The sequence below is a fragment of the Dromiciops gliroides genome, chromosome 3 (assembly GCF_019393635.1).
Source record: "Dromiciops gliroides isolate mDroGli1 chromosome 3, mDroGli1.pri, whole genome shotgun sequence".
In the NCBI taxonomy this organism is placed as follows: domain Eukaryota; kingdom Metazoa; phylum Chordata; class Mammalia; order Microbiotheria; family Microbiotheriidae; genus Dromiciops; species Dromiciops gliroides.
In genome coordinates, this window is record NC_057863.1 from 69,300,948 (window position 1) to 69,328,133 (window position 27,186).

Below are 27,186 nucleotides of genomic sequence, written 5' to 3' on the forward strand. Positions count from 1 at the left end.
CCGACTGTTGAGATCAGACAAGCCATGATTTCGAGACCCTGATAATGTCCAGAGTGGCCACTTTTATTTCCTGTGACAGGATAATTAAAAGCAATTGGGAGGCCAGCCTAACCACTGCCAAGTCTTTCCTCTGGGGAGCTAGGAAATGGGACCACCGGTTTGCTGAGGCAGATCCTTTTTGGGGGAAGTTGTAGGTATATAACTGAAGAGGGAGTATTACTTTGTCCTTCAGTGTTCTGAATGTAATTTGACTTTATTTGGCATAACAATAACAGTAAACAAAACCAAGCTTGGCGAAGCTGCAGAGAAAGAGAGATGCAGATGCTGCCTTGTGGATTTCACAGGTATTCCTCTCTTCAAAACAACCCTTTCTCCTTCTTGAGACTCTGTTGTTTCCACCGTGGCAGGGCTGAAAAGGCAGCTGGAGACATCCCGAAGACCTGAGTAAATTCTTGGCTAGACAAGTGTTCCTGAGGATAAAGAGGAGGAGGGGGTGAGGCAAGGGAGCAGGTCATGTGGGCAACAAGCAAGGCAGAAGGGCAAAGTCCCTGCTGAATAACCAGTATTTGTCCCAGGAGCACATTTCAATGTGATGAATCACAGAAGTCAGATGGAAAGCAAAATCTAACAGTGCAATAAACCATAAAAATGGGGAACAAGTCAGATGTCTAAATAGCCTTGGGTTGGGCATTCAGAAGAGGTGGGTTTAAATCCTGTTTCTATTTAGTACCTGTGTGTAAATCGCTTCTCTGAACTTCAGGTTCTTCATCTGTAAAATGAGGGAGTGGGAAAAAACTAGATGGGGATTCTTAACCTTTTTTTTTGTTTTTGTGGCATGTGCCTCTTTGTCAGTCTGAAGCCAGTGGACCCCTTCTCAGAATACTTGTTGCCTATGTTCATAATCGAAAGAAATGCTACATTTCAGCTAGAAGTTAGTGAAAATAACCCCCCTGAAGTTTATCCAGACACCCCTAGTTAGGAGTGTGGGTAGGGTGGTCTGGCTATAAAGGATCTAAGGAATCATAGCTTTAAAGGTCTATGATTCTTTTCTTTCTTTTTTTTTTTTAGTGAAGCAATTGGGGTTAAGTGACTTGCCCAGGGTCACACAGCTAGTAAGTGTTAAGTGTCTGAGGCCAGATTTGAACTCAGGTACTCCTGACTCCAGGGCAGGTGCTCTATCCACTGCGCCACCTAGCTGCCCCTCTGATTCTTTTCTGATTGGTTCACAGTTAAAAGGCCAAGCCCAGCTAGTGAGGAATTTGGACCAACCTACTTGGGGACCTGGATTCAACAATAGCTAAAGGTTTTGTTGGTTTGGAGTCTCCAGAGAAAGGGATTATGGGGAGTCAAATTCTTTCCTGAGCACAGGTTTTAGTAATTGGGAGTGGGAGGGAATATGGTAATAGTAGGAGCCTAGGTCAGGAAATTTCAATTACAATTTCATTCAATTTGACCTTGCAATTAGAATATCGGAGTGGGAGATAATAGAGGTATTAGAAATAATGAAGTCAAGCAAACTGGAATCTACTTTACTGTTTGGGCTGAGGAAAAGGGCTACCTTGCTCAGGAAGTCCCTGCCAAAGACAAATTTTGGAAATACCTGAAAATAGATCAACTTTGAGGGACTCTTAATGATTATCTTGTTCAACTTCATTTTTGGTGAAGAAACACCCAAAGATGAAATGACTTGCCTGGGACCCCACCCAGCTAGTAAGTAGACCTGGACTTACAAACCAGGTCTTCTGACCTTAAATCCAATGCTATTTTTTAAAAAAATTTTTTATTTTTGGTGAGGCCGGGTCACACAGCTAGTAATTGTTAAGTGTCTGAAGCCGGATTTGAACTGAGGTCCTCCTGAATACCAGGCCAGTGCTCTATCCACTGCGCCACCTAGCTGTCACCTAATCCAATGCTCCTAAATAATAAACTGTCAAAGGTCTCACGAAAACAGAAGAAAGACTGGGTTGGTAATTATGCAGTGTTTTAAAGTTAGTGGATACACCAAGGTTAATGGGACCTGTCATGGTTGCCCTTCCATCCCTGGGGAGCCACACCATATAATCTCCTGGGTGGCAAATACAGGAAAATTTCTGCAACTCTAAATTGAGGTGTTACTGCAAGGTATTGATTGGTAAGAGTAAAAGTTCTATCACCTGCTTATCTACTATGGGTTTCTCCGTTGGTGCAAACTCCTGACTTAAACTTTCACAGACATCTCTCCTTTCAAAGATCCATCTTCAGAACACAGGCTTGTGTTCACTTCTAAAAACTTGCTGTACTCTGAGCCCTCAGTCAGATAGGAGTTACGATAAGACTGAGCTTGAACTCTGGGCCATACTGACGATTTCTTATCTATCACTCCCTCCTCTAACCCTCATTCATTCACATACTGGCTTTAAGTGTGAACACAAGTCATGCCCTCATCTGTCTTCCTGTCTCAGCACTTTTCTGAAATGAATGGCCCTAAGGAAATTTTTTTTAAACCCCAAAACTTCTTTTCAGCTCTCTCTTCAGCAAGAATGTACAAAACTCTCTTACTAAGTATTAAGACTATACTACTTGGGGGGCAGCTAGGTGGCGCAATGGATAGAGCACCAGCCTTGGAGTCAGGAGTACCTGGGTTCAAATCTGGCCTCAGACACTTAACACTTACTAGCTGTGTGACCCTGGGCAAGTCACTTGACCCCAATTGCCTCACTAAAAAACAAACAAAAAAAAGACTATACTACTTGGGCAGCTAGGTGGCACGGTAGATAAAGCACCAGCCCTGGATTCAGGAGGACCTGAGTTCAAATCTGACCCCAGACACTTGATACTAGCTGTGTGACACTGGGCAAGTCACTTGACCCTCATTTGTCCCCCCCCCCCCCCAAAAAAAAAAGTCTACTACTGACAGTAAGCTCTAAAAGAGACCAAATACATTGCTTCTGTTTTCTTTTTCTCCTACATCCAATCAGGTCCTCCCCGCCCCCCCCCTTTTAAAGCAATAATATATTTCTGCTTCCAGTTAATCATCTGTGGTCCTTCTCTAGAGGTAATACAGAATGTAGCATGATGAAGAAAGCACAGATCTGGCCTCTACTCTTCCATAATACAGCTATGTGTTCTTAGCCAAATCACCACCTCTGGACCTCAAGACATCTGTAAAATGAATACTTCACAGGGTTGTGAGTGAGGACCAAATCTGAGTCCACGAAAAACGCTTTAAAAAATAAAAAGCACGGGGCAGCTAGATGGCGCAGTGGATAGAGCACTGGCCCTGGAGTCAGGAGTACCTGAGTTCAAATCCGGCCTCAGACACTTAACACTTACTGGCTGTGTGACCCTGGGCAAGTCACTTAACCCCAATTGCCTCACCAAAAAAAAATAAAAAATAAAAAAAATAAAAAGCACTATGCATATGCTCTAATAGTAATATGTGAGACATGCTTGCCCAACAACAAACATCTACACCGATAGATGGATAGATAGATAATCCCTAGATAGATAGATTATGGGATTTAGAACTAGAAAGGATCTTGAAGGTCATCTAAAAATAGCTATCATTTATATAGCACTTTAAGGTTTGCAAAGTGCTCTACATGTGTTCTCTCATTTGAGCCTGAAAACAACCCTATGAAACATGCTAGTATCATCACCCCCATTTTATGGATAAGGAAACTGAGGCCAAGAGAAGTTAAGTGATTTACCTAAGGTCCCACAGCTAAGAAGTATCTGAGGGAGGACTGAACTTTCTCAAGAGGCCCAGGGTCACACAGATGATAAATCGAATGATTTGAGCCCATGAATTCTGACTCCAATTCCAGTGGTTTTTCAAAACACTACTGTACTGACCATCCAAAAATACTGTCACTCCTTGCAATGAGCCTTAAGGTAGAGTTGGAAACCCTCTAAGGTGCACTCATAAAAGCGTAGCTTCACCTTTTTTGACCCACCCACCCTTCCCCACCTCACCTCCTTCCTACTGGGATCCACACCCTCAGGTAGCTCTTCTGAAGGCTTGTTCTGAAGCAGCTCCAATGGGAAAGTAGGCAAAGGTCCAGGAGCAAGGTTAGTGTTAGCCTTGAACACTTCTGTCTTAGGACTGGTGATCTCCTATGGAAGAAGAAAAGGAAACAGCTGTCTACCCCAGTTTGGTCATGGTTGATCCAACATCAACTTAAAGGCAACATTTTCCAGAAAGCTTTCTGATTCCTTTTCCCCTAAGCAATGATACATTCGTTCAGACCCTAGGTCTTCCCAGCTCAATAAGTGTAACAGGTATATACCTGTTTTATTTAGCAACCTACTCTCCCTACGACCCCCACAAAGGTCAGAGATGTGCTCCAAACAATTCTAGATTTCTCTATTTTGTCAAATTTGTATTTCTCTAGACCCTCTTTGATATATAACTTTTCCTGGGTGTTCCTAGACTGTGCTGAGCCCTGGGTAATTATAATCAGCACCACATGTCTTTGTTTTATTACTCTCACCCATGCAATCCCCATATTGCTCTGAACATATTTCTGTCAATTATCAATTGTCATCTCACTTATTAAGGCTGGGAGCTCCTGGAGCGGAAAGGGCTATGGCACCTGGCACCAAGCCAATCAATATTTACAGAGTAAACATGTACTAAGTGGTAGCTCAAAGGAGTTGGCATCATATTTGGAAATGAGAAAACTAGAACCTACATAAATGTTTGGGTAGAACAATTCTCCATCTCTGATGAGAAAAAAAAAAAAAACATGAACATGAAGCAACAGATTAAGACTAGTCACTAGTAAAAATTTCCTGAAGGGAAGTGATTGGCTCTCTCAAGGATAGTAGCAAGATGAAGGACACTGATATCTACTTTCCTGGAGATCCACTCGGTACCATCTATTTGGGCTGACAAGAACCTTGTTCACTGGTAGAGTCATGGACAAAATGATCCTTTAGAGAAACTGGCTAGCCTGACTAGACCCAGGTTTCTTAAACTTTTTCCACTCAAGACCCCTTTTCACCCAAGAAATTTTTACTCCACCCCGGGTATGCAGGTATAAGAAATAGTTACACATAACCTTATACTGTAGTCAAATTTTTGAGACCCCCCCACACACATACACATTCATATGGGGTCGAGACCCACTGTTTAAGCTAGAGACTAGACTAAGGTTTGCCCATGATAATTGATTCCTATGAATCAACCACTAGTGTTTTCCCTCTTTATATTACTTTGTATTTATTTATTGTCTTTGTGCCTAGTGCCTTTTCCATCCTATGTAGTTTAAAAATGTTGAGTTGGGCAGCTAGGTGGCGCAGTGGATAAAGCACCAGCCCTGGATTCAGGAGGACCTGAGTTCAAATCCGACCTCAGACACTTGACACTCACTAGCTGTGTGACCCTGTGCAAGTCACTTAACCCCCATTGCCCTGCCCAACAACAACAACAAAAAAATGTTGAGTGAATTTCATACTCACAGCTGTGATCTGGCTCAAGTTATTATTGTTTCCCAATTCTGCCTTCATTTCTTCATAAGATTTGGTGTTCTACACATGATGAGACAACAGAATAGGAAAATGGAGTCAGACAAGGGGTGAGGAAGGAGGGTCGGGTCATTTCTCCTGATAAGCTGAGGGTTGGTTCATGCTCTCACTTGAGAATAGAAGAAAAACAAGATATCCTGAATCCAGGAAGTGGACTTGGGACAAGAGAGGGTGAAAAGGAGGAGAAGGGACATGCTCTCCAATATCATTTGATTCAGTTCTCAGAAACTCATGCATGTATCCAGATTAGAAACATGAAGGGGTGGGTTGTTATGTAAGTGACGAGTAAGGTCCAAAAGATTTACTAATTAGGATGCAGAGAATGACCTTAACATTTTTTTCCTCACTCTTTCTCAAGGAATAAAATAGTATAAGTGGGATGTGGAGGGAAATGGTGTCATTAATTTTGCCCCATCCCCACTTTGTATAGTTGTCTGTGGTTCCAGCAGAACTGAGCAAGGGGAACAACAACAACAACAACAACAACAACAGAAAAAGAGTGGAGCTGGAGCCAAAGAATCAATGCAGATTTTGAGAGGAAGCAACCGAGGAAGGGTTTCTGGCAATTACACAACATTAGATAGATTGGTGTTCAGACTTGTAGATAGAATCAACCAATCAGATAATAATAAAGATGACTCATTTCCATAGTGCTTTAAGGCTTACAAAGCGTTTTGTCTAATGTTAACTAACCCTCTGGAATGAATAGTGAAAGTATAATCCCCACTCTACAGATGAGAAAACTGAAATGCAGGGATTTGCCCTTGGTTATATAGCTAATAATTGCCAGAGGCCAAGTTCAGACTCCAAGGGTTGATTCTAAGTTCAACATTCTTGGAATGGATAAAAACCACAATGAGTAAAAATCAAGGACTTCTATGAACAAACGTTGTACTTAAAATTCTATTCTTAAGATCCCTGCCCTAGAGAGATTTCCTAGGGCAAAGAGCCATAATGAGTGTATAAGCAAAATACTGGGAGAGTCACTCACAGTCCACTTGAAAGGATCCCAGGCCATGAACCATCCAGTGAAGGTAGGGGGCTCATGTCCCTGTTTCACCACCACAATGGGTGTGTCAAGATCACGTCCGCTGGGGTGTGTCTTCAGGTACTCCTGCACCATGACGGCTGCATCTCTCTTCTCCGCCTCATTGGCGTACATCCCGATCCAGAAGAAAACCTGTCCACAAATCCCAGACTTCCTTAAATTTGCCCTTAGGCAGAGCTTGACCCCACCCCAGGCTCTCCTTTCCCACTTCCCACCCCACCAATTCCACCCCTTAGCTCTCCACAGAACTAGGGGTAACATCCCCTTCCGTAAAGAGGCCACAGCCAGAAGTGAGTAGTTCTTCATCCCATCTGCCTAAGTGCACTTCTCTGAGATGAAGGAAAGAGTTCTGGGATCTTTCTTTGAAATTGTAAATAATAATGAAATTGGAGTACACAAACGTGCGGGACTATTACGGCACTGAAAGTACGAATGTGAAGAATTAAGAGAATCATGTGAAAACTTAAAGGCTATGATGTAATGAGAAGGAAGCAGAAAGAAGTAAGTAACATGCAGAATGATAACTATAATATTACCGTTACCTAAAAGCAACAAATGAAGTTAAACCCATGTAATTAGAATTCCCAGGCTGGGAGAAGAGATGAGAAAATTGCATTAGAGGTGGAGAGCTGTAAATGCTATCTAAAAACAGCAGGTATGTTGGTTTTTCCTTTTTTTCTTTTTGTTCTTTCTTTCTTTCTTTCTTTCTTTCTTTTTTTTTTTTGGTGAGGCAATTGGGGTTGAGTGACTTGTCCAAGGTCACAGAGCTAGTATCAAGTGTCTGAGGCCGAATTTGAACTCAGGTCCTCCTGAATCCAGGGCTGGTGCTCTATCCACTGCACCACCTAGCTGCCCCCTCTTGGTTTTTCTAAACTGGTTTAGTTTAGTTTTTTTTTTAATAATTATTACAAGGGAAGACTAACTAGGTAGGAAAAGAACCCATTCAGAAATGAATGTGATGTAAAAAAAATTTTTAAAGGAAATGAATATGATGTAGAAATTAAAAGCATTAATAAAACTCAATGCAGAGGTTTTTTTTTTAAATGATGTAGCCTACGTTCAGTTTATTCTTTGTCAGTTAAGATGGGCAGCCCCAGGAAATGGATCTTCATAGATAAGCCATGCATGCTTGCTTGTCTTTGTTGTGCCTACTGCTAGTCCTCTGCTCCTGTGGCACCCTGTTCTTCCCTCCCTAACGCAGTCTCATGCTCTTTACTTTTTTTCCTCTCTAGGATTCAGCTTCTTTTTTGTTCTTTTTTTTTTTTTTGAGAGGCAATGAGGGTTAAATGATATGCCCAGGGTCACACAGCTAGTAAGTGTCAAGTGTCTGGGGTCAAATTTGAATTCAGGTCCTCCTGAATCTAGGGCTGGTGCTTTATCCACTGTGCCACCTAGCTGCCCCCAGGACTCAGCTTCTTGACCCGTAAAATAATGAAACTATACTAGATCACCTTTAGGGCCTCTTTCATCTCCAAATCTGTGATTCTTTTGACTTCAGAAATTCACTTACACTGAAGTTTAAATGACTGAAAATTACTTACCAGGCTATCACATCCATGGGGCAACTACTACCAAACAAACAGGCTTGATCAATATAGTTACAATTGCTGACATTTGTGTAGCTTGTAAAGTGCTCTGCATGCATTATCTCTTTGATCCTCACAATAATGCTGTGAGATAATTGGAGGTAGTTATTATCGTTGTCCCCATTTTACAGGTGAAGAAACTGAGGCTCAGAGAGGATAGATGACTCATCCATGGTCTCACATACATGATCTAGGATTTGAGGCTAGGACTCTCCTGACTCCAAATCCAATGTTTTTTCCACTACAACAATAAAGCCTTACGGTAAAGAAATAGAGTTCTGTGAAGTGGTAAACGAGGTGGGGAGGGAGAGCACTGACCAGGGGCAGTTAGGTGGCACAGTGGATAAAGCACCAGCCCTGGATTCAGGAGGACCTGAGTTCAAATCCAGCCTCAGACACTTGATACTTACTAGCTGTGTGACCCTGGCCAAGTCACTTAACCCTCATTGCCCAGAAAAAAAAAAAGAAAGAAATGGCACTGACTGCACTTGCAATTATTTACCAGCATAGAATCAATGGAGCTCAGCACCCAGTTACAAAGAATAATTAGTTAAAATAGGAAGCTGACAGATGGGATGAGTTTCTTCCCTTGCCTGACCTCCCTCCCCCAAACTGAGGATATTTCTTGCAACTCATTTCACCCACACACAAAAATAATAAATTCCTGCAGAGTTGCAGTCATGAGATTTGGAACTGGAAGGGATTGAATAGACCATCTAGCCTAACTCCCTCACTTTGCAGATGGAGAAGTTTAAGGCCCAGAAAGAAGTGATTTACCCAGGATTACACAGGGAGGAAGTAGCTAGAGGCAAGATTTGAATTCCAGATCCTTGAGGGACTAGCCAGGTTTTTTCATATTGGAGTGGATGGATCAGGGACGTAGTGCCCCCAAGGCACTCAGAGTCCTACCTGGTCCCAGACATCCAGCAGAAACACATCATCTTCTTCCAGATCATCCTGATTGAAATCGGGAATCTCTGTAGCCAGGAAGCGGCCTGTCTGATTGGAACATTCAAAGAGTCGAGGCACAATGGAAAGAGTTTCTTCCTGTAGCCTGTAAGGGACAAGGAAATGAAATTTGTTTTGCAGAATTAGAAAGGAACACTCCTAGACACCTCTTCTGGCTTCCGAGGTCTTGGGAAATATGGAGAGAAGGAATGTCTCCCTCCTATAAGGAACCTTCAAGAGAAAGGACTCCACACTTCCTAACCTGTTGCAATCCCCACACCTCCCAGTCTAAGGATTCACTCTCCTCACAACTGGGAAGTTCTTCCTGAAATCCAACCTCCATCTTTATGGATATAAAGTTGTAGCCCATTCCCTCTTCCCCTTTGCCTCCTCAAACTGGAGAATTGTTGGTCACTGTTGTTTGTCCTTTTCAAAGAGGACCAATGTCATCGTGGGGTGATGTCTTGACTCAGAGTCAATTGAATTTAAGCTAGGAAAAGTTGCAAAGCTTCACTCTCTCCTCCAGAATCATCGAAGTCCAGTGGCAAGAGAAAAATCAAGACAACTGGTGTTAACTAGGGATGCAGTGAAGGAACTTGGCATCTTCAGCGTCTGATTAAGCTCTAAGTGCTCCACAGAGCCTGCTTCAGCAAGCCTCAATAGCCATTAGAACAGATTGTTTGGGGGCAGCTAGGTGGCGCAGTGCATAGAGCACCGGCCCTGGAGTCAGGAGGACCTGAGTTCAAATCTGGCCTCAGACACTTAACACTTACTAGCTGTGTGACCCTGGGCAAGTCACTTAACCCCAATTGCTTCACTAAAAAAAAAAAAAAAGAACAGATTGTTCTCATCTGCCCATTCTGCTAGGAGAAGTCTCCACATGCTTGGGGTAGACACCCCCCTAACTCACCAATGGATTTGAGGCTCATCAGTTACCCTCAACCTGGTTTTAGCCTATCTGTAGAGATGGTGTGGCCATTGCGCATGCTTGTTGGAGCCACAGATGAGAATTGGGTGGCAAGTGAACCCCAAAGATGAATGAGCAGCCCTGAAAAGGGCTCGGCAAGCTCTCACACCAGAAGTGCTAGTCCTCCCTAACACCTTATTCACCTCTCTTGATAACTATCCCTCAGTAAAGCAATCCTTCAGGGATTCAAATCCAGTAAAACCCAGACTTTCAACCACTTCCCAAACCTCCTCAAACCATCTCTTCTCCAGGCTAATCCTGATCCCTTTAACTTTCCAAGACCAGAGTGGGGGAGCAAGGGTTGGGTATTTCTTCTATCCTCAGAGAAGAGAGCCCAACACCTACCACTCAGATGCTGATGTAAGCATTCCACCAAAGTGCTGAGCCCTATGGCCAATGCCCTGCCCTTTCTGAAGTTTATTTAAGTTTATCTAATCTAATGGACTTGAACTCTGGGCTTCCTTTGCCATGGAGATTGTGACACTTCCCTCTGCCCCACCCAAGAGGGATTAGGTACACTCTCAGGCCATCTGATGCTTGGAGGAAACAGGACAAAGACTGGAAGTCCAATTCTAGCTTCTCCAATATATATATATTTAGGGAAGGGAGGAGTGCCCAGAGTAAATAGCTGGTCTACAAATTCAATCTCACCCCACTACCTGCCCTAGCATTCTCAGTAGAAAGGAAATTGTAGGGTCAGTGTTATTTGTCCTTCGTTTTCTTTTTCTTTTTCTTTTGTGGGGCAATGAGGGTTAAGTGACTTGCCTAAGGTCACACAGCTAGTAACTGGCAAGTGTCTGAGGCTGGATTTGAACTCAGGTTCTCCTGAATCCAGGGCCGGTGCTTTATCCACTGCACCACCTAGCTGCCCCTTGTCCTTCATTTTCTAAAAGGACCAATGACATCACAAGATGATGTCTTGACTCACTCCAGAGTCAATTGGATTTAAGTTGCACCAAGTTGTCAGCCTCACTCTTCCAAAGTTATCAAAGTCTAGTAGCAAGACAAAAGTCAAGATAGGCAATGGCCCTGACCTGCAGTGGATAACCTTGGTATCTTTAATCCCTGACTAAGCTTTAAGCACTCCACAGCACCTACTTCAGTTGGCTTCATGACTGTCAGAACAAATTGCACTCATCTGCTCATTCCACTGGGGAAGTCTTCATTTGCTTGAAGTAGACAACCCCCTAACTCACTGACGGGTTTAAGGCTGGTCGGTCACCCTCAATCTGGTTTAGCCTGTCTGTGGAGACAGCTTATGAGGTGTGGCTGCTGCCCATGCTGCAACTTCTTAGAGCCACAGGTGAGACTTGAGTCATTCACTGGGTCCTTCCTGTTATATCTAACTCTTACCAGAAGGGGTTTCTCTGACTCATAAGGAAGGATTCATGGGGGGGGGGGGGAGGTTCCAGTGGGTCCAGTTACCTCTTGTTGTTAGAATAGGGTGCCTTTCCGCCCAGGGCAACCCAAAAGCTTGCTGGTTCTTGCCCTTCCACCACCACCTGCTTCTCTGTACGTGAGATGAGGTCCGACACACTCTTTGCCATCTCCCGCTCGTCCCCGCTACAGCCCTGCAGGGAGAGGAAGCTCAAGGGACTGCAGAGGGGAGACTATCTCCAGTTCCTCAAGACACTTTGCCCCAGTGTATTGTCCCAGGATGTCCCTGCTTAAGAATTGGCTTCACTGTTCTCTTGAACAAGGTCCCAGGCTGGAGAGCTCCCTATGCCTGGGTGCAGACAAAGGTCTATGAGAAGGAAGTGGGACCCAGAATTTGTCACCTCCTCAAGAATATCTCATAAAGGGATGCTACCCTTCTGAGGGCTGGTGGAAGTGGGGACTCTAGGGGACCAGGAGGCCTTTGGGAAGAAAACCTAGAGAAAGGCACAGAGATCAAAGGGACAGGGAGTCCTGCAGAGAAAAGGAACAGAGACTGTCAAAGATACAGAGCTAGGAAGACAAAGACTGACATTCACAAAGCTAAGGAGAGACAGACCAGTGGGCCCACAGGGTCAAAAGAAGAGAGATGAGGGGCAGCTAGGTGGTGCAGTGGTTAGAGCACCAGCCCTGGATTCAGGAGTACCTGAGTTCAAATCTGACCTTAGACACTTAACACTAGCTGTGTGACCCTGGGCAAGTCACTTAACCCCAATTGCCTCACCAAAAAAGAGAGAGAGAGAGAGAGAGAGAGAGAGAGAGAGAGAGAGAGAGAGAGAGAGAGATGAGAAAGATGGGAAGAAGAGAAGGTGAGAGATAGCGGAAAAAACAGACACACCTCTCCCTCCTTGCCTGCCCACAGTGGCCGGTTCATAGGGGGAGGTACACTCACCTTCCCATACCACAGGAAGCAACAAGATTGTGTCTTGAGGATGAAGACATCATTGGAGTTGAGGGAACTGGCCCGGGCAGTCACTTCAAAGGCTTTGGTATTCTTTTCATTTGTTCCTCGAACTTGGAACAGCCTGGTAGAAGGCACAGGCTCAGTGTTTCCTGACCGGGAGGTGCCCCCCTGCGAGGGAAGAGAGGAGTACAGAGGGAGAAATGTCAACCACAGGTGTTCACTGTGGAAGGAAGCCCAACAGTCTCTCTCTACTCCCTTATGAAGTAGAGGCTCTGGACTTACTACTCCAGAGATGTCATCCAAGTTGGGAGGGGAAGGTGCTGTGGTCTTGGTCTTTGCCAAGTCTAGGAGGGGCTACCTGAGTTATTCGCCTATTCTCCTATACCTAGAACTCTCCAGTGAGGAGCCCAGCCAGTTTTGGAGCGGCCCACACCCTTCCTCAGGGAGTACTGATTTTGCTCTCAAGGAAAGAAAAATGGCTCTCAAAACCATGTCTGTGGAAACATTTGCATGCTCTGTTGCTTTCATATCAAAGTCAAGCCTTTGTCTTCTTATGAAAATAGCTTAGATAAGGACCATTCACAGGGCATGTTTCCTCTGTATCCCCATATCTCCCCAAATATATCAAACCGAATCACCTTTTGAGTGTCTCAAAAAACCTAAATTGTCATTTCTCACAACCAGTCCCCTTCTCCCCTTCTCAGACATCCAAGCTCCAGACCCCAGAATCATTTCTTATTCTTCCCTTGACATAACCTCTCACCCCTAATTGCTTACCAAGTTCTGTTGATTCCTCCCTCAAAACACCCTTCCTTCCTCTTCCCACTGTTATCATTCTTCTACAAGCCCTCATCTCTTCAGTCCAAGACCACTTGGCCAGAATCTCTTAAACTTGTCTCCTCTAACCTGCAATTAGTCTCTCTCTAGTCTTTAAAGTATCATTTACATCATTGTCAGTCAGGTACTGTGCTAAGCCCTGAGGATACAAAGAAAGGCAAAAAAACCCCCAACTGTCCCTAGTCTTAAGGAAGCCAAAGTCTTAAGGACTAATCATGACTCTCTATGGTTGTTTCCCATGACAAGCTCTTAAAGCTGGTCTTCAAGCTCTTTCATGACCTGTTCTTATCTTACCTTATATTTCTAAACTTAACTCCCATTGACTATCCAGACAAAGTCTCTGTTCACTGTTCCCTGAACCCGTTCATTGCTCATTCTTGCCTCTGTCCCTTGGTTCATGGAATGCCCTTCCTATATCTTTCAGCCTATCCAAATCATCCTCAGCCTTCAGTGTCCAGCTTCAGGCCCTCCTTCTTCCCTCCTCTGAAACCTTACTTCTTTTTTTTTTTTTTTTTTTTTTGGTGAGGCAATTGGGGTTAAGTGACTTGCCCAGGGTCACACAGCTAGTAAGTGTTAAATGTCTGAGGCCGGATTTGAACTCAGGTCCTCCTGAATTCAGGGTCGGTGCTCTATCCACTGCACCATCTAGTTGCCCCGAAACCTTACTTCTTAATCTGCACCACTCCTTTGACGTTTATGATAAAAATCATGTATATTGGGGTAGCTAGGTGGTACAGTGGATAAAGCACTAGTCCTGGATTCAAGAGGACCTGAATTCAAATTCGACCTCAGACACTTAACACTTACTAGCTGTGTGACCCTGAGCAAGTCACTTAACCCTCATTGCCCAGAAAAAAAAAAACAAAACAGCAACAACAACAAAAAATCATGTATGTTAGTTAACTTTTTATGTGTGTATGTCTTATCTTTAAATTGTATTAGAGTATAAACTCCTTGAGGGCTGTAACTGTGTCTTCCTGACCTAAGAATCTCATGGAGAGCCTAGCACAATGCCTTGCATGTAGTAGATACTTAACAGATGTGTATTGAATGAATTGATCTCCCCAATTATATTTTTGTTTGTCTTTTAAATTTTTTTTGTGGGACAATGAGGGTTAAGTGACTTGCCCAAGGTCACACAGCTAGTGTCAAGTGTCTGAGGCTGGATTTGAACTCAGGTCCTCTTGAATCCAGGGCTGGTGATTTAGCCTCTGTGCCACCTAGCTGCCCCCCGATTATATTTTAATACATCTTGACAGTTGGAACAACAGTTTTCCCCATAGCAATTAACCTAGTGGCTTGGCACATAATATCATGCTTTTTTGTGTACGTTTTCTATCTTCCTTATTGATTTCTAGGTCCCTTGTCATTTTTTCATCTTTTTATTCCCAAAATCTAGCACAGTGACTTACTTTTAGTAGGTGTTTAATAAATGCTCTTGGGATGTATGAATAGTAAGCAACTAATAAATATCCACTGAATGAATGAAATGTTTTTTGATAAGTTTAATATTTTAGGCATATCTGCACAAATGATTTCTATTACAATATGGGACCTAACCAGGGAATTGAAGCAGAAATCAGACTGTAGATTCCAGTATCATTTTTCTATTTCTTACCACTTCCAGAAAAGCAAGGAGCCAGTCAAGAAGGGAACATCAAAAGGTTTCCATCTGAGAAGTGATGCTGAAATTGACTAGTTTAATATGGTACCGCCCTTGCTCACCAACTGCTCCCTTCCCTCACCACCATAATTTACCTCAGTTCAACTCAACAAATATTTGTTAAAACTCTACTGTGTGCAGGGCATTGTGCTAGGTGCTGGGGATGACAAAATTAAATAGCCCCTGCTGTCAAGGAGCTAACATTTTAGCCCTTCAAACATAGCTCCCCTCTCCATCCAGGAATTTCTTTCCCTGTCTATTGGGTAGGTATTGGGTACCAACTTCTCCAGTTGGACCCCTCTGATGGGGGTGCTGAGAGCATTCTCTCTCACCTGGTAAACCACCATGCGTCCTTTGAAGATGGCCATGAGATGAGGGGGTTCCTTGCCCATGGGCACCCGAATCTGGACGGGCTCATCATTGTACTTCTGATCCAAGATGACTGCTTGATATGCTGAGGCTGCAATCTCGTCTTGACTAGCAGAGCTGCCCTGTAGAATTTAGGGGTGGGGGTGGATGGGGAGAAAAGTGGCAAGAGAGCCCCGCCCACCCATCCTGAAGTCCCTCCCAGAGGGTAAAAGCAATGGAAACCAAGTCTCGTCTCAGCTTTCTATGCCATGAACATTGTTGCCTCTCCCCATTTTAATCTAATCTAGAACCCCATACATCTGAGCAGAAGAAAAGGGAAGGAAAGAGAAGGAAGAAGAGGGCTCAGAGGAGGTTGTGATGTCAGGGGAGGGAGAGGGAGGAGCAGGTACAGGATGAACTAGAGGAGAATTAACCAGCAAATATTTACTACGTGCCGACTATATGCCAGGCATAAAGTGATTTGGGGGCAAAGTAGATAAAAATAGGTCAAGAGCTAGGGAACCTGAAGAAGGATCTGGGACCATGCTCTGGTGTTCAAGTGGACTCTCACCTGCCATATGTAGAGTAGGTAGTTCTTCTTCTCATTGATTAAGTAGGTGTAGAGCAGCAGATAACAGTCCCCACCATAGAAGTGTCCCAGCCACCGGGATTCCACTGGCACCAGCTCCAGGTTCTCAATCCTCCACACCTGTATGGAGGGGTTGCAAGGGTGGGAGGAAAGGGAGTCTATGGTCAAGGGTGATGCTTCCAAAGAAGGTGGATGCTAGCCATCACTGAATCCACCTTCCCCCACTCAAATGGAGAAGAACATTCTCCTTTCTGTCACTTAAGGTCAGTACGCCCCTCTACTGTACCTGGACTTCCCCACTTCCATCATCTACCATCTTCTGCTGGGCAGCCACTTGAGGCTTGACATGCAAGGATTCTGCATCAAATTTCACCTGTTCCACTTTTGCTAGGGTCAAAGGGCAAAGGAAAGAGAGAAGTTCAGAGGAGGGGTCAGCCCTCTTCATGAAGTCTTCCTGATTCCTCAGCTATCTCCATCTCCTCTGAGGTCTTTTTGCTCCCAGAATCCATACCACACTTTAAATTTGAGGAGGTACTGGGGGATTTTTGTTTTTCTGTATCTTAGTCTTGATTCCTGGACCCTTACAATGACTTCTAGAGCAAGCCTCATGAGTTATACATTTCCTTTCACAGGAATGACAGCATTGGTTGGCACAGATCTCAGAAGACCTAAGTTCAAATCCTATCCCTGATGTTTACTAGTTGTATGTGTGTGTGTGACCTTGGACAGATCATTGAACCTCCTTTGGGCCTCACTTTCCCAGTGGTAAATGAGGGGTTTGGACTCAGTGTTTTCATGTACAAAATGAAGGAGTTGGCGTAGATGGTCCATTCTAGCTTCAGGGTTCTGTGGCACTATAATTCTATGAGAATAAGTCAGAGGAGTATGAGAAAGAAGGGTGGATGGGCGGGGCCCAAGGTAGCTCTTATAATCCGGCTCTCATACTCAGAGCTTTTTTCCCAGGCTGTCACTAGCTCCTTACCCACAGAGCCCACACTGTGAGTTTTGCCAAGACCAGAAGTTCGGCTGGGTATTGTCCACTTCTGGAAAAGCTGTTGGAAGACAGCTGACTCTGCACCGTCATTCTGTACTTCCACCTGGGTGCTGGCTGGGTAGTTTTTGGCCTTGATGAAGTTCTATAAAGAGATGTGGTTATGGAGAAGGAAAATATCTCAGAGAAAGAGGCATAGCTCCCCGACACTAGGTCTTGGCCCTGACCCAACTCTGACCCTAACTAACCCGCAAACCTTCTCTCCTCTGAGTGGAGTTGAGATTAACCCACCAGCTTCCTTCTCTCTCCCTCCCTCCTCTGTTGTCCTTGTGGTTTTTTTAATCAGTCAATCAATCAATCAAATGTTGATTAAGGCAGTGTTTGTGCTAGATGCTGGAGAAACCAAAGAGAAAAATGGAATAGTTCTTGCACTGAAAACAAAGAGCTAATATATATGTATATGCCAACAAACAAACAAGCTCCCCCAGGTAATTTGGCAGGGGAGCTGAGGTAGATGGAGGGAGTGATCAACAAAAGCCTCTTGTAGGAAATAGCACTTGAGCCCAGCTTTGAAGAAAGCTAGGGATCCTAAGATGAGATGTCCTATAGGGAGTGCTTTCCAGGCATGGAGTAAATGAAGGAGATGCTTGGTGGAATGTGTGAGCAACAGCAAGATCATTCTGGCTGATTCTGGAAAGTAGGTTGGAGCCAAATTGTCCCATGACTTCTTTCACTCCTGGAGCTTTCAAGAGGCTACATAGTCACTTTGTGTGAACATTAGAGAGAAGAGTCCTGTGCAAGTGTGGGTTGGAATAGTTGATTTCTAAAGTTTCTTCCAACATTGAGAGCCCCTAAATCCCAAGATGGCCCCAGAAATGACCAATCTTTGGAATCCTGTTCCAGAATATTTATTAGCTGGAAACCTGTTATGTGTAATGGAGCCTAGCCTTCCCATGGCATTCAACTGTCTTGATTTCTTCCTCTTTCCTGCTGTCTCTTCCTCCTCTCTGCTTCTCTATTTGCCTCCTGCCTGTTCTCCTCTGCTTCTCTGCTTTTCTGTCTGTCTGCCTCCTGCCTGTTCTCCTCTCCCTCTGCTCTCCTTTTTCTCCCCCAATCCATTTCACTTTACTCCAGAATCTCTTGCCCCAACTCCTTACCAGAGCTTGGCTCATGGCCCCTTTCTTCTCCTCAGAATTTGCTTCCTTCCCCTTCCACACATAGATCTTCAGACCTCCCTGGTCTAGGATATAGCAGTCCTGGGAGAGGAAAGAAGAGAAAGGAGGAAGGGAGAAAGAGGGAAGAGTAGAAAGGGGTCCAGGGTGAAATTCTCATGGACCCTATTCTAGTGGGCAAGGGACCTAAGGAGTACAATACAAGATTCTCAAATAGCTCAGTCTCCTTGACCAGGAAGCTGGTCTTTCTCCTTCCATGGCATCTTCCCCAAGTCTCCACCCAAGGGGACAGGAAATCTGAGTGTGGGAGCCTCCCTTCCCTATAGCATAAAGTTAAAGGTTGGGCTCCATCCTTGGAAAGGGAAGGGGGTAGAGGAGGGGAGAAGAGGAGGAGCCACCTGGGGTTTAATGGAATTGAGAAGACCTGGGCACTGGCAGAACTAAAGGCTCCTCTCCACTCTCCCATCCACCTCTCTGGGCCCTTCTTACCTCATGTTTCAGTAGGTCCTGAGTGAGAGGACGAGTGGCCACTTCCTTTACCACCAGTTTGCCCTCTGAGTCAGACACACTGCAGGGGATGGGGGAGGAAGGAGGAATTGAATAAGAAATTGACACAGGGAGTCAGTTTGGGGCTGATTCAAAACTAGGACCCTAGTTTTGGGTCCTAGAGGCTCTCTCTAGGATCTCCATCTCTCCAGCTGCTTGTCTGCCCCCTGCCTTCACAGTGGAGGTCAGGACATTATTATTTTTAAAAAATTATTATTTTTTTTTTTAGTGAGGCAATCGGGGTTAAGTGACTTGCCCAGGGTCACACAGCTAGTAAGTGTTAAGTGTCTGAGGCCGGATTTGAACTCAGGTACTCCTGACTCCAGGGCCGGTGCTCTATCCACTGCGCCACCTAGCTGCCCCAGGTGAGGACATTATTAAAAATGTGAAGACTCTTCAGATGAATATCCTATTGGTCAGAATATAGGATGTATCTCTGAATATAGGACACACCTCTAAAGGGAAATCTCTTTGAAAGAATTTGTTCAAGGTGATCTAACCAAGGTGATTGGAAGTGATTTGTTCAAGGTCACACAGGTGGGATTTGAACTGAGGAATGGCTAACCAAATTCTGGTATGTGAATATATTGGAATATTACTGCACTATAAGAAACAATGAATATGAAGAATACAAAGAGGTATGGGAAGACACATAAAGTGATACAAAGTCAGCAGAACCAAGAAAACAATATTCGCAATGACTGCAACCATGTACATGAAAAGAACAGTGTTGTGAGATTATAATGACCAAGTTTAGCCTCAAAGAAGAAATACCAAAGGGTCTCTCCCCTTCCTTCTTTGCAGAGGGGACCCTGGATGGGTATGGGACACTGCATATGATGTTAGACTTTTTTTGATGTACTTGTTAGCACGGTAACCTTTTTTATTCATTTTTTTATTTTTTGTTATAAGTAAAGGACTAGAGGAACAGATACATTGGAAAATATATATGATATTAAAACAAAAGCTCTCCAAAAAAACCCTTTATTAAAAAAAAAAAACTAAATGAGCAATCCAGGACTGAATTGGTGGCTGTGTCCTTTCTCTTTCCCTCCTTCAGGTTGACCTGGTAGTTGGTGACATGGAAAGGCCAAACTCATATGCTTAATGGGATGGAACAGGGTAAAAACTAGGTCATCAGTCCCAATGCTGGCTTGTCTGGCTAGATTAAAAGCATCACAGGGGGCAACTAGGTGGCACAGTGGATAAAGCACCGGCCCTGGATTCAGGAGGACCTGAGTTCAAATCCAGCCTTAGACACTTAATGCTTACTAGCTGTGTGACCCTGGGCAAGTCACTTAATTCTCATTGCCCTGCCCCCCCCAAAAAAGGGGGGGGGAAGCATCAGCATCTTGAGCCAGACAGGACTTTAGAAATAACTAGTTTGCCTCATCTTACAGATAAGGAAACAGGTTCACAGAGACAAAGTGACCTGCCCAAGGTCACACATCTAAATAAATAGTTAGTGGGGCCACAATTCTAAGCCAGATCCTTTAACTTTAAATCCAGTGTTCTTTCCAGGAGAAGACTCCTGTGTTCTGTAATTGTACAACTCTGTGCTCTTCTAGATTAACTTTGTTTTATCTCATTTGCTCTTAAGAACTGATAAAGAACATTTGAAAAACCTGACCTTGGTTTTGTCCTAGTAAAAGAAGAAAAGAAGGAAACAAGCATTTATAAAGCAACTACTATGTGTCAGGAATATCATCTGATCCCTGAAACAACACAGGGATATAGGTGCTATTATCCCCATTTTCCAGCTGAAGAAACTGAGGCCAACAGAGGTTAAGTAACTTGCTCAGGGTCACCCAGCTAGTCTGAGGCTGTATTTGAACTCACGGCTTCCTAACTCTGGACGCAGTGCTCTATCTATTGCACCACCTGATAGGTAGAAAGAAGGGAGTATACCCCCCAAAGATCAGAGTAATAGCACTAAAGAAGTACAGAAGAGGCCTCAGCCCAGTATTCTTGGGTAACAGCCAGTAAGATTTGGGAAGAAAAGAAACCCTTGGTGAACTAGGACTTTGATTGGCATCCCCCTTCCTCCTGAGCTCTGCTTCAGCGCACCCAATGAGGTCTCTCTTTAGCCCTTCTCTCCCTCCTTGCCTTACACACAGACAGACACTTACTGGTAGAGTTTCAGGGCAGCCTTGAGAGCTGGTTCTACCACAGTGTCAGGGATGGCCGCCTTCAGTTCCTTTCTCTGGCCGAGCACATGCTTCATCACTTCCATCAGTTCAGGTGACTCAGACTCCCGCTCGCCCTCCACCACTCCAACGTAAGCCCGGCCACCCCGTTCCTGGTCCCGGATCTCCTTTGCCAGAGTCATACCCTGCAAAGTAATGGAAAGGGGGAGGATGCTTGAAAAATCCTTGGAGATGCCCCTGATCGCTTGCTTCAGGGAAATAAGAGAAGGAGCTTCCCAGGAAGCAATGTTGGTGGTGGTGTGTGGGGGGGAGGGGGGGGGGCGGGAAGGTAGGAGGGGAGTATTTCTGGACAAAGGAATGTGCTGGGTCTCTTAGGTAATGCTGAGGATGACCTGAGACCTAAACTCACTAAGGATCTGGGTCTAGCAGGTCTCCTCAGACTACTTGTAGCCCTATCACAGGATCACAGGCATAAAAGTATAGCTAAGAGGGACCTTAGAAATGATTCATTGTATGGAAGATCCAGAGAGGGGGAATGAATTGCCCAATGTCACACAAATAGAGCTGGATTTCCAACTCAGGTCCTCTGGCCCCCCATCCAGAATTCTTTCCACTGTACTATACACACTGCCTTGTCTGAGATGCTCTTAATGTTCACTATAAGCTAATTGCTCATTGCTCCTGGACATAAATATTGGTATCGGAGAAGCATCCAGTGTGTGTGACTTGCCGTCAGCTCCCTAAAGAAGGGGTCATGTATCGAGGGCTTGATTTACCCAGAGGCCAACAAAGTGACTAGCCATCTGGGCAGTGTGTGTAAAGGGTCTCTGCCCCTAAATTCTCCCTCAGGATCTCTCTCTCATCTTACTTGCCCCTCCTCCACCAACATTGCCACGTATCCCTGTTGCCCATTCTTTTGGATTAACTTTGAAGACCCCTGTTAAAAGGCATTATTTTGCTTTTGAGAGGTTACACTCAACAGACATTGTAGTGCAGGGGAAAACATGTTCTTTCTACTCTTTGGGGGCACAAGACTGGATTTAACATAGAAGAGATGCTCCTAATGTACCAGAAATTGATCAGATGGCAGACTTTGGAGAAATTCTTGAACCCTGAGCAGAATGGACTAGCAGCTTCATAAGTTAAGAAAGGAATTCTGTAGCGCAGGGAAGAGGAAGTCTTGGAATCTAGTTGGTGAGGTTGCTTACAAAGAAAGTCAAAAGATGGGCCCTGCCCTCTAGGAGCTCATAGTCTAATTAGTGGGACAACATACAAACAACCACATACAACAAGATAGTTAGATAGATAGATGGATGGATGGATGATAGATACAGACACATAGAGATAGAGAGATATAGATATAGATGGTATACATAGATATAGGTATAGATAGAGATAGATAGATAGAGGTAGATATATAGATGATAGAGATAGATATAGGTATAGATAGAGATAGAGATGATAGAGATAGAGATAGAGATGTAGAGGTATAGATATAGATATAGGTATAGATAGAGATAGAGATGATAGAGATAGAGATAGAGATGTAGAGGTATAGATATAGATATAGGTATAGATATAGATGATATAGATGAGATAAAATTTTTGATAGAACCTTGATGAGGATCAGAACCTAAGGTAAGCCAAAGTGTGGCCAGATAGCAAGCATATGCCACCTGCATGGTGGTGGTGGTGGTAATGGAATGTATGATCAGGAAACATCAGACTATGAGGATGCTGGGCGGACAAGTGAAGAAAACCATCTCCAAGTTCTCACCTATGTGCCCAAGAGTCACCCCTGCTCATAGTTGCAAGCTCGAAGAAAACAGAAACCTGTCTTAATTGAAAATTGTATCTCTCTAGCACAGTAACTACTTGATAAATGTTTGTTAAACAAATGATAATCCTTATTCACACACACACACACACACACACACACACACACACACACACTCCCTCTTGGGGATTGAGAGAGTAGGGTAGGGGGTAAGAGGAGTAAGGAAGCCAGGAGTTAGATCAGTAAGACAGGAGTGGCCCACTATTGGAGCTGGAAGAGAAAGTAAGGTGAGTCGAGAATCTTATAGGTCTGTCAAAGAAGTGACCATGAGGTCAAGTGAGGAAATTGGGGTCGTGTGGAACAAAGGTAAGCATCTGGTGGTAGAGTTTTCATAGGATATTTTATAGAACTGGGACCATAGCAATCTTCCAGTCCAAATCCTTTACTCCCAAGACAAGGGAACTGAAGTCCAGGGAAGGTAAATTATTTGCCCAAAGCCACAGAGGTTAGTATGTTATGGAGGCAGGATTTGAAGTCAAATCCAGCTCTCTTCCTACTGCACCACCCTGCCTCCTGGGGGACTTTACCTTCATCCTCTCCATTCGATTGCTCTCTGGCCCATTCCATTGTATGATGAGTTTGCCCAGGTCCAGTAGGAAAACATCCCCTTTGTTGAAACTCTTCCATGCCATCTCCACCTATGAAGTTGGTAGGGGAAGAAAGTGGCCCCAAATTTGTCTTCATCTTTGCATTTTTTTCTGATTTCCCTTAGCCCTTTGTTACCCTATGCAGAGTCCCCAGCTATGGGAAAATCCTCGTCATCATCCAGAATCCCAAGCTTCCATTTCCTGGTCCATGGATTATCTCTTCCTAATACAAAAGGGAGAGATGAAGGCCTAGGGAGGGACAGGTGTTGGTTCTATATCGTGACCCACAGTCCTTGCTCTAGCCATATCTAAGCCTCCTTGGAGGAGACAGAAGGGAGAGACTCCTATGTCATCTCTGAGAAACTGTGGCTCCTTATGCCTTGTCTAGTTGGTTCCTTGTGCCTCTTTGGTCCTTCCCATCTCAAGGACTTACACGGAGGCATCTCTAAGGAAGCCTTCTATGATAAGTGATAAATCAGAGAAGTCTACAAGATCTTATCAAGAGGAGACCACGACCCAAATGACATCACTCTGGCTCCTCCACTTACCTCTCCAGCCACCACATTTCTCTTGCCCTTGACATGCAGCAGCCGTTGGATATCATATGAGTTGGTTTCCACATGTTTCATGCCAGAAGCCACCCCTCCTTTCCGTATCCTGGAGAGGAGTCAGAACCAGATCAGTGGGAACTGCACATATATTCATGTATAGGATAAACTAACTATATGCAGCCTCAAACTGATATAAGGAGCCATCTTAACTATCAATGTTGGCTTGGGACAATATACAGAATCATGGGATCATAGATTTCAAACTGGAAGAGAACTTAGAAGTTATCTAATCTCATTTTACAAATGGGTAAATTGAGTCAGAAAGGCATGGTCACACAGCTAGCCAGGACTAGAGTACAAGATACAAGTCCTGACTCTCAGCCTAGTGACTTTCTTATTGCACCACAATATACAACTGTGACCATGACTCTATATAGCAATAGGGGTAGGGACAAGAAAGAGAGTAGCCAGGATGTGAACAGTGAGGTCAGCGGAAAAGGGATGAAGCTTTCCCCTCCTGTACCTCTTTGAGTATGCCTCAGTTCTCCAAATTATCCAACCCAGGGCAATCCCTAATCATAACTTCAATCTCTCTGAGGGCAAAGGCCATGTTGTGTCTAAGCTTTACATCTTATAAGTACATAGTAGGTGCTTAGTAAGGGCTTATTAAATGAATGAAGGATTACCACCCTCAACCCCCCAAATATACACCTTTCACTTTCTCTAGGGAGTAGGAGAGTAGGAAGAAGAAGGAGTCAGGGAGCTAGGGGTTAGACCAGAGATTCATAGGAGTGTTCCAGCGAGATGGCGGTATGGAGGAGGTCATTGGATGGGGAGCTGAGGAATCAAGGCTTGCAGGAGAGGGAGAGGGGCAGTAGCTTCCTACCCAGAAGACCTAACAGAAACACTGGGGTCAGTCATTAGACTCAGTAGAGGCAAAGGTGAAGACAGTCTCCTCAGAGATGTAGTCTTTCCCTGGACTGGGAGAAGGAATATATGGGAGATAGGGGGAAAGGTATCCATACACAAGTCCTTGCTTGAAGTAGGCCCTGAAGGTATCGCTCTCATGGCCCTGGATCTCCCTATGCTGGACGGCCCGGCCCTTAAGGAAGTCATCCATCTGGGTGGTATAGATGGCTGCTGCCCCCTGCTCATCTTGGGACGAGTCCTTGCCCAACCAGAAATGAATGTCATAAGAGAAATTGTTCCCTGTCTTATGGATCTGCAAAGAAGAAAATCATAGGAGGTCAAGGAAGGAAATTTGAGAAAGGAAGTGACTTGTCCAAGGTCATGTAGTGTGTAAGTAACAAGGACAGGTCTTTCAACTCCAACCCAGTGTTCTTCCCACTGTTCCTTGCTGTCAGGCTCTCAGTAGCCCAGCCAAGGATGACAGGCATCTTCAGTCTTCCCTCCTGCACACCTCTACCGGATTAGTGTGTTCTCCTTCCTTAACAAGTCATGGTTTCCCATTGTTCTCTTTCCTCTGAGTTCCTATAGCACTGGAGGAGTCAGCAATATAACACTTGGTTATGGATCGTACAACCAGAGTTGGACCTTAGAGACGGTCCAGACCAACCCTTACTTAGTGTCAAAGCTAAGGCTCCAAATCAGAGTCCTACTGTCTTCTTGTGCTGTTCTTGAATTGTTTCTTGTGTGAAAATCTTCATATTTAACTAGATTGTAAGCTCCGTGAAGGCAGTAATCATGTCTCTCATTTCTTTCTGTGTTCCCCGTAGTAACTACCATATGTCTGGACTTATAATCAATATTTAATAAATGTTTGTTGACTTCCTCTCTCTCTCCCTAGGGGTCCTAGAACTCCAGGTTCAATCCAGTTGGCTCAGTGGGACCTTGACCAAGTGCTCCCAGAAAGGGGCCCAGGGTATTCAAGCAGACCCCCTCCTTTCTACCCATTCTTCAGATGTGGCACCCCTCTCCATGTGTACTCACAGCCAGGACAACGTAGCAGTCTCCATCAAAGAAGCTTCCAAAGTTGCTGCTGGGGACAGGCACCATCTGCATGGCCTGTTGTGGGAGAAAGAAACAGAGAATGCAGGACTGGTCACCTACCTTCCTTTGAGCCAAGGTCAAAGTTTACTGGGTAGGAGTGAAGGAGATAAAGCAATGCCAGGTACCACAGACTCCTTAGCCCTGAACACTATGCTCTGTGGGCTTGAGAAGAGGAAGGGGAGAAACAGTAGAGAGAAGAGAAAGATAGAAAGAAGGATGAATGGGGAAAAGACAAAGGAGAAGTATAAATAGAGAAGAAAAAGGAAAGAGAGAATGAAGAAGGGGGAATCTGAAAAGGGAAGGGGAAGAGAAAGAAATAAGCATTTATATAATGTCTACAATGTGCCAGACACTACGCTAAGCACTTTAGAAATATTATCTCTTTGGCAGCTAGGTGGTGCAGTGGATTGAGCACCGGCCCTGGAGTCAGGAGTACCTGAGTTCAAATCTGGCTTCAGACACTTAACACTCACTAGGTGTGTGACCTTGGGCAAGTCACTTAACCCCAATTACCTCACTTAAAAAAAAAGAAAAGAAAAGAAAGAAAGAAATATTATCTCTAAAAAAAATATTATCTCATTTGATCCTCACAACAACCACAACAACCAAAGGAGGTAGGAACAATTATTATCCCCATTTTAAGGCTGAGGAAACAGAGGTTAAGCGATTTGCCCAGGGTCACCCAGCTAGTAAGATCTGAGGCTGGCTTTAAACTCACATCTTCCTAACTCCAGGCCTTATGCTCTATCCACCACTCCACAAACTGCCTGAGAAGGAAAAAGAAAAGTTAGGAAGATTTGGGGACAGCAAAGGAGGAGGAGGAGGAAGAGAAGCTGAAGGAACAGCAGACAGAGGAGGAGAAGGAGGAAGAGGAGTCAAAGATTCAGATTTTTTTTTAAGAAGGAAAAAATGGAGAAAGAAGAGAAGTAGGATGAGCAGGGGGATAAAGAGATAGAAAAGAAGGAACAAGAGGAGGAGGGAGAAGAGGGAGGAAGGATGAAAAGTAGAAAGTAAGGGGGCAGCCAGGTAGTGCAGTGGATAGAGCACCGGCCCTGGATTCAAGAGGACCTGAGTTCAAATCCAGCCTCAGACACTTGACACTTACTAGCTGTGTGACCCTGGGCAAGTCACTTAACCCTCATTGCCCTGCCCAAAAAAACAAAAAGAAAAAAAGAAAAGGAGAAAACAAAAAGGAAGAAAGTAAGGAGAAGGAGATAGAATAAGAAAAAGAGAATGAAAAGGAAGAGGAGTAAGTGCTAATAGTTAAAAGACGGAATTAAAAGAGGAAAGGAGGGAGTGGAAGGGAGAAGCTTGGAGGAGTGAGCTGTTAACCCAATGGGGTCAGGGAAGACCTAGAAGTTGCTCCCTCCTACTCCAGGCCAGTCATACTGAAGGGAGGGGACCCCTTCCCCCATTCCTTCCCAGCCTGGTCACTTACCTCTATCCTCCATATCTGTATTCCAGGAGTGGTGGTGTTCAGAGAACCTTTGACTTGGGCAGTGAGCTTTGTCAT

The 27,186-nt window shown here is 44.4% G+C and overlaps 1 protein-coding gene across 1 annotated transcript; it reads right to left on the reverse strand.

Moving 5' to 3' along the window:
• Window positions 1-289: 289 nt before the first annotated feature.
• On the reverse strand, window positions 290-27,186 carry VIL1 (villin 1). The gene is made up of 19 exons (XM_043996652.1): window positions 27,112-27,186; window positions 25,614-25,688; window positions 24,689-24,885; window positions 23,661-23,769; window positions 23,053-23,163; window positions 20,671-20,873; window positions 18,485-18,563; window positions 17,981-18,079; window positions 16,815-16,968; window positions 16,119-16,219; window positions 15,815-15,952; window positions 15,228-15,386; window positions 12,384-12,563; window positions 11,483-11,628; window positions 9,052-9,196; window positions 6,500-6,688; window positions 5,443-5,511; window positions 3,955-4,095; window positions 290-470 (listed from the first exon to the last, which is right to left on the reverse strand). Exons 1-19 carry the CDS (start codon window positions 27,184-27,186, stop codon window positions 357-359), a joined length of 2,484 nt encoding a protein of 827 aa, XP_043852587.1. The 3' UTR covers window positions 290-356.

Bases quoted from the DNA above. Each gene is read 5' to 3' on its own strand.
- VIL1 (XM_043996652.1), bottom strand. From the start codon at position 27,186: ATGACAAAGCTCACTGCCCAAGTCAAAGGTTCTCTGAACACCACCACT. The intron at 16,220-16,814 runs GTAAGGAGCTAG...CTTTGACCCTAG, and splicing joins TCACAGTGTGGGCTCTGTGG to CAAAAGTGGAACAGGTGAAA. The intron at 5,512-6,499 runs GTGAGTGACTCT...CATCATGTGTAG, and splicing joins GGGATCCTTTCAAGTGGACT to AACACCAAATCTTATGAAGA.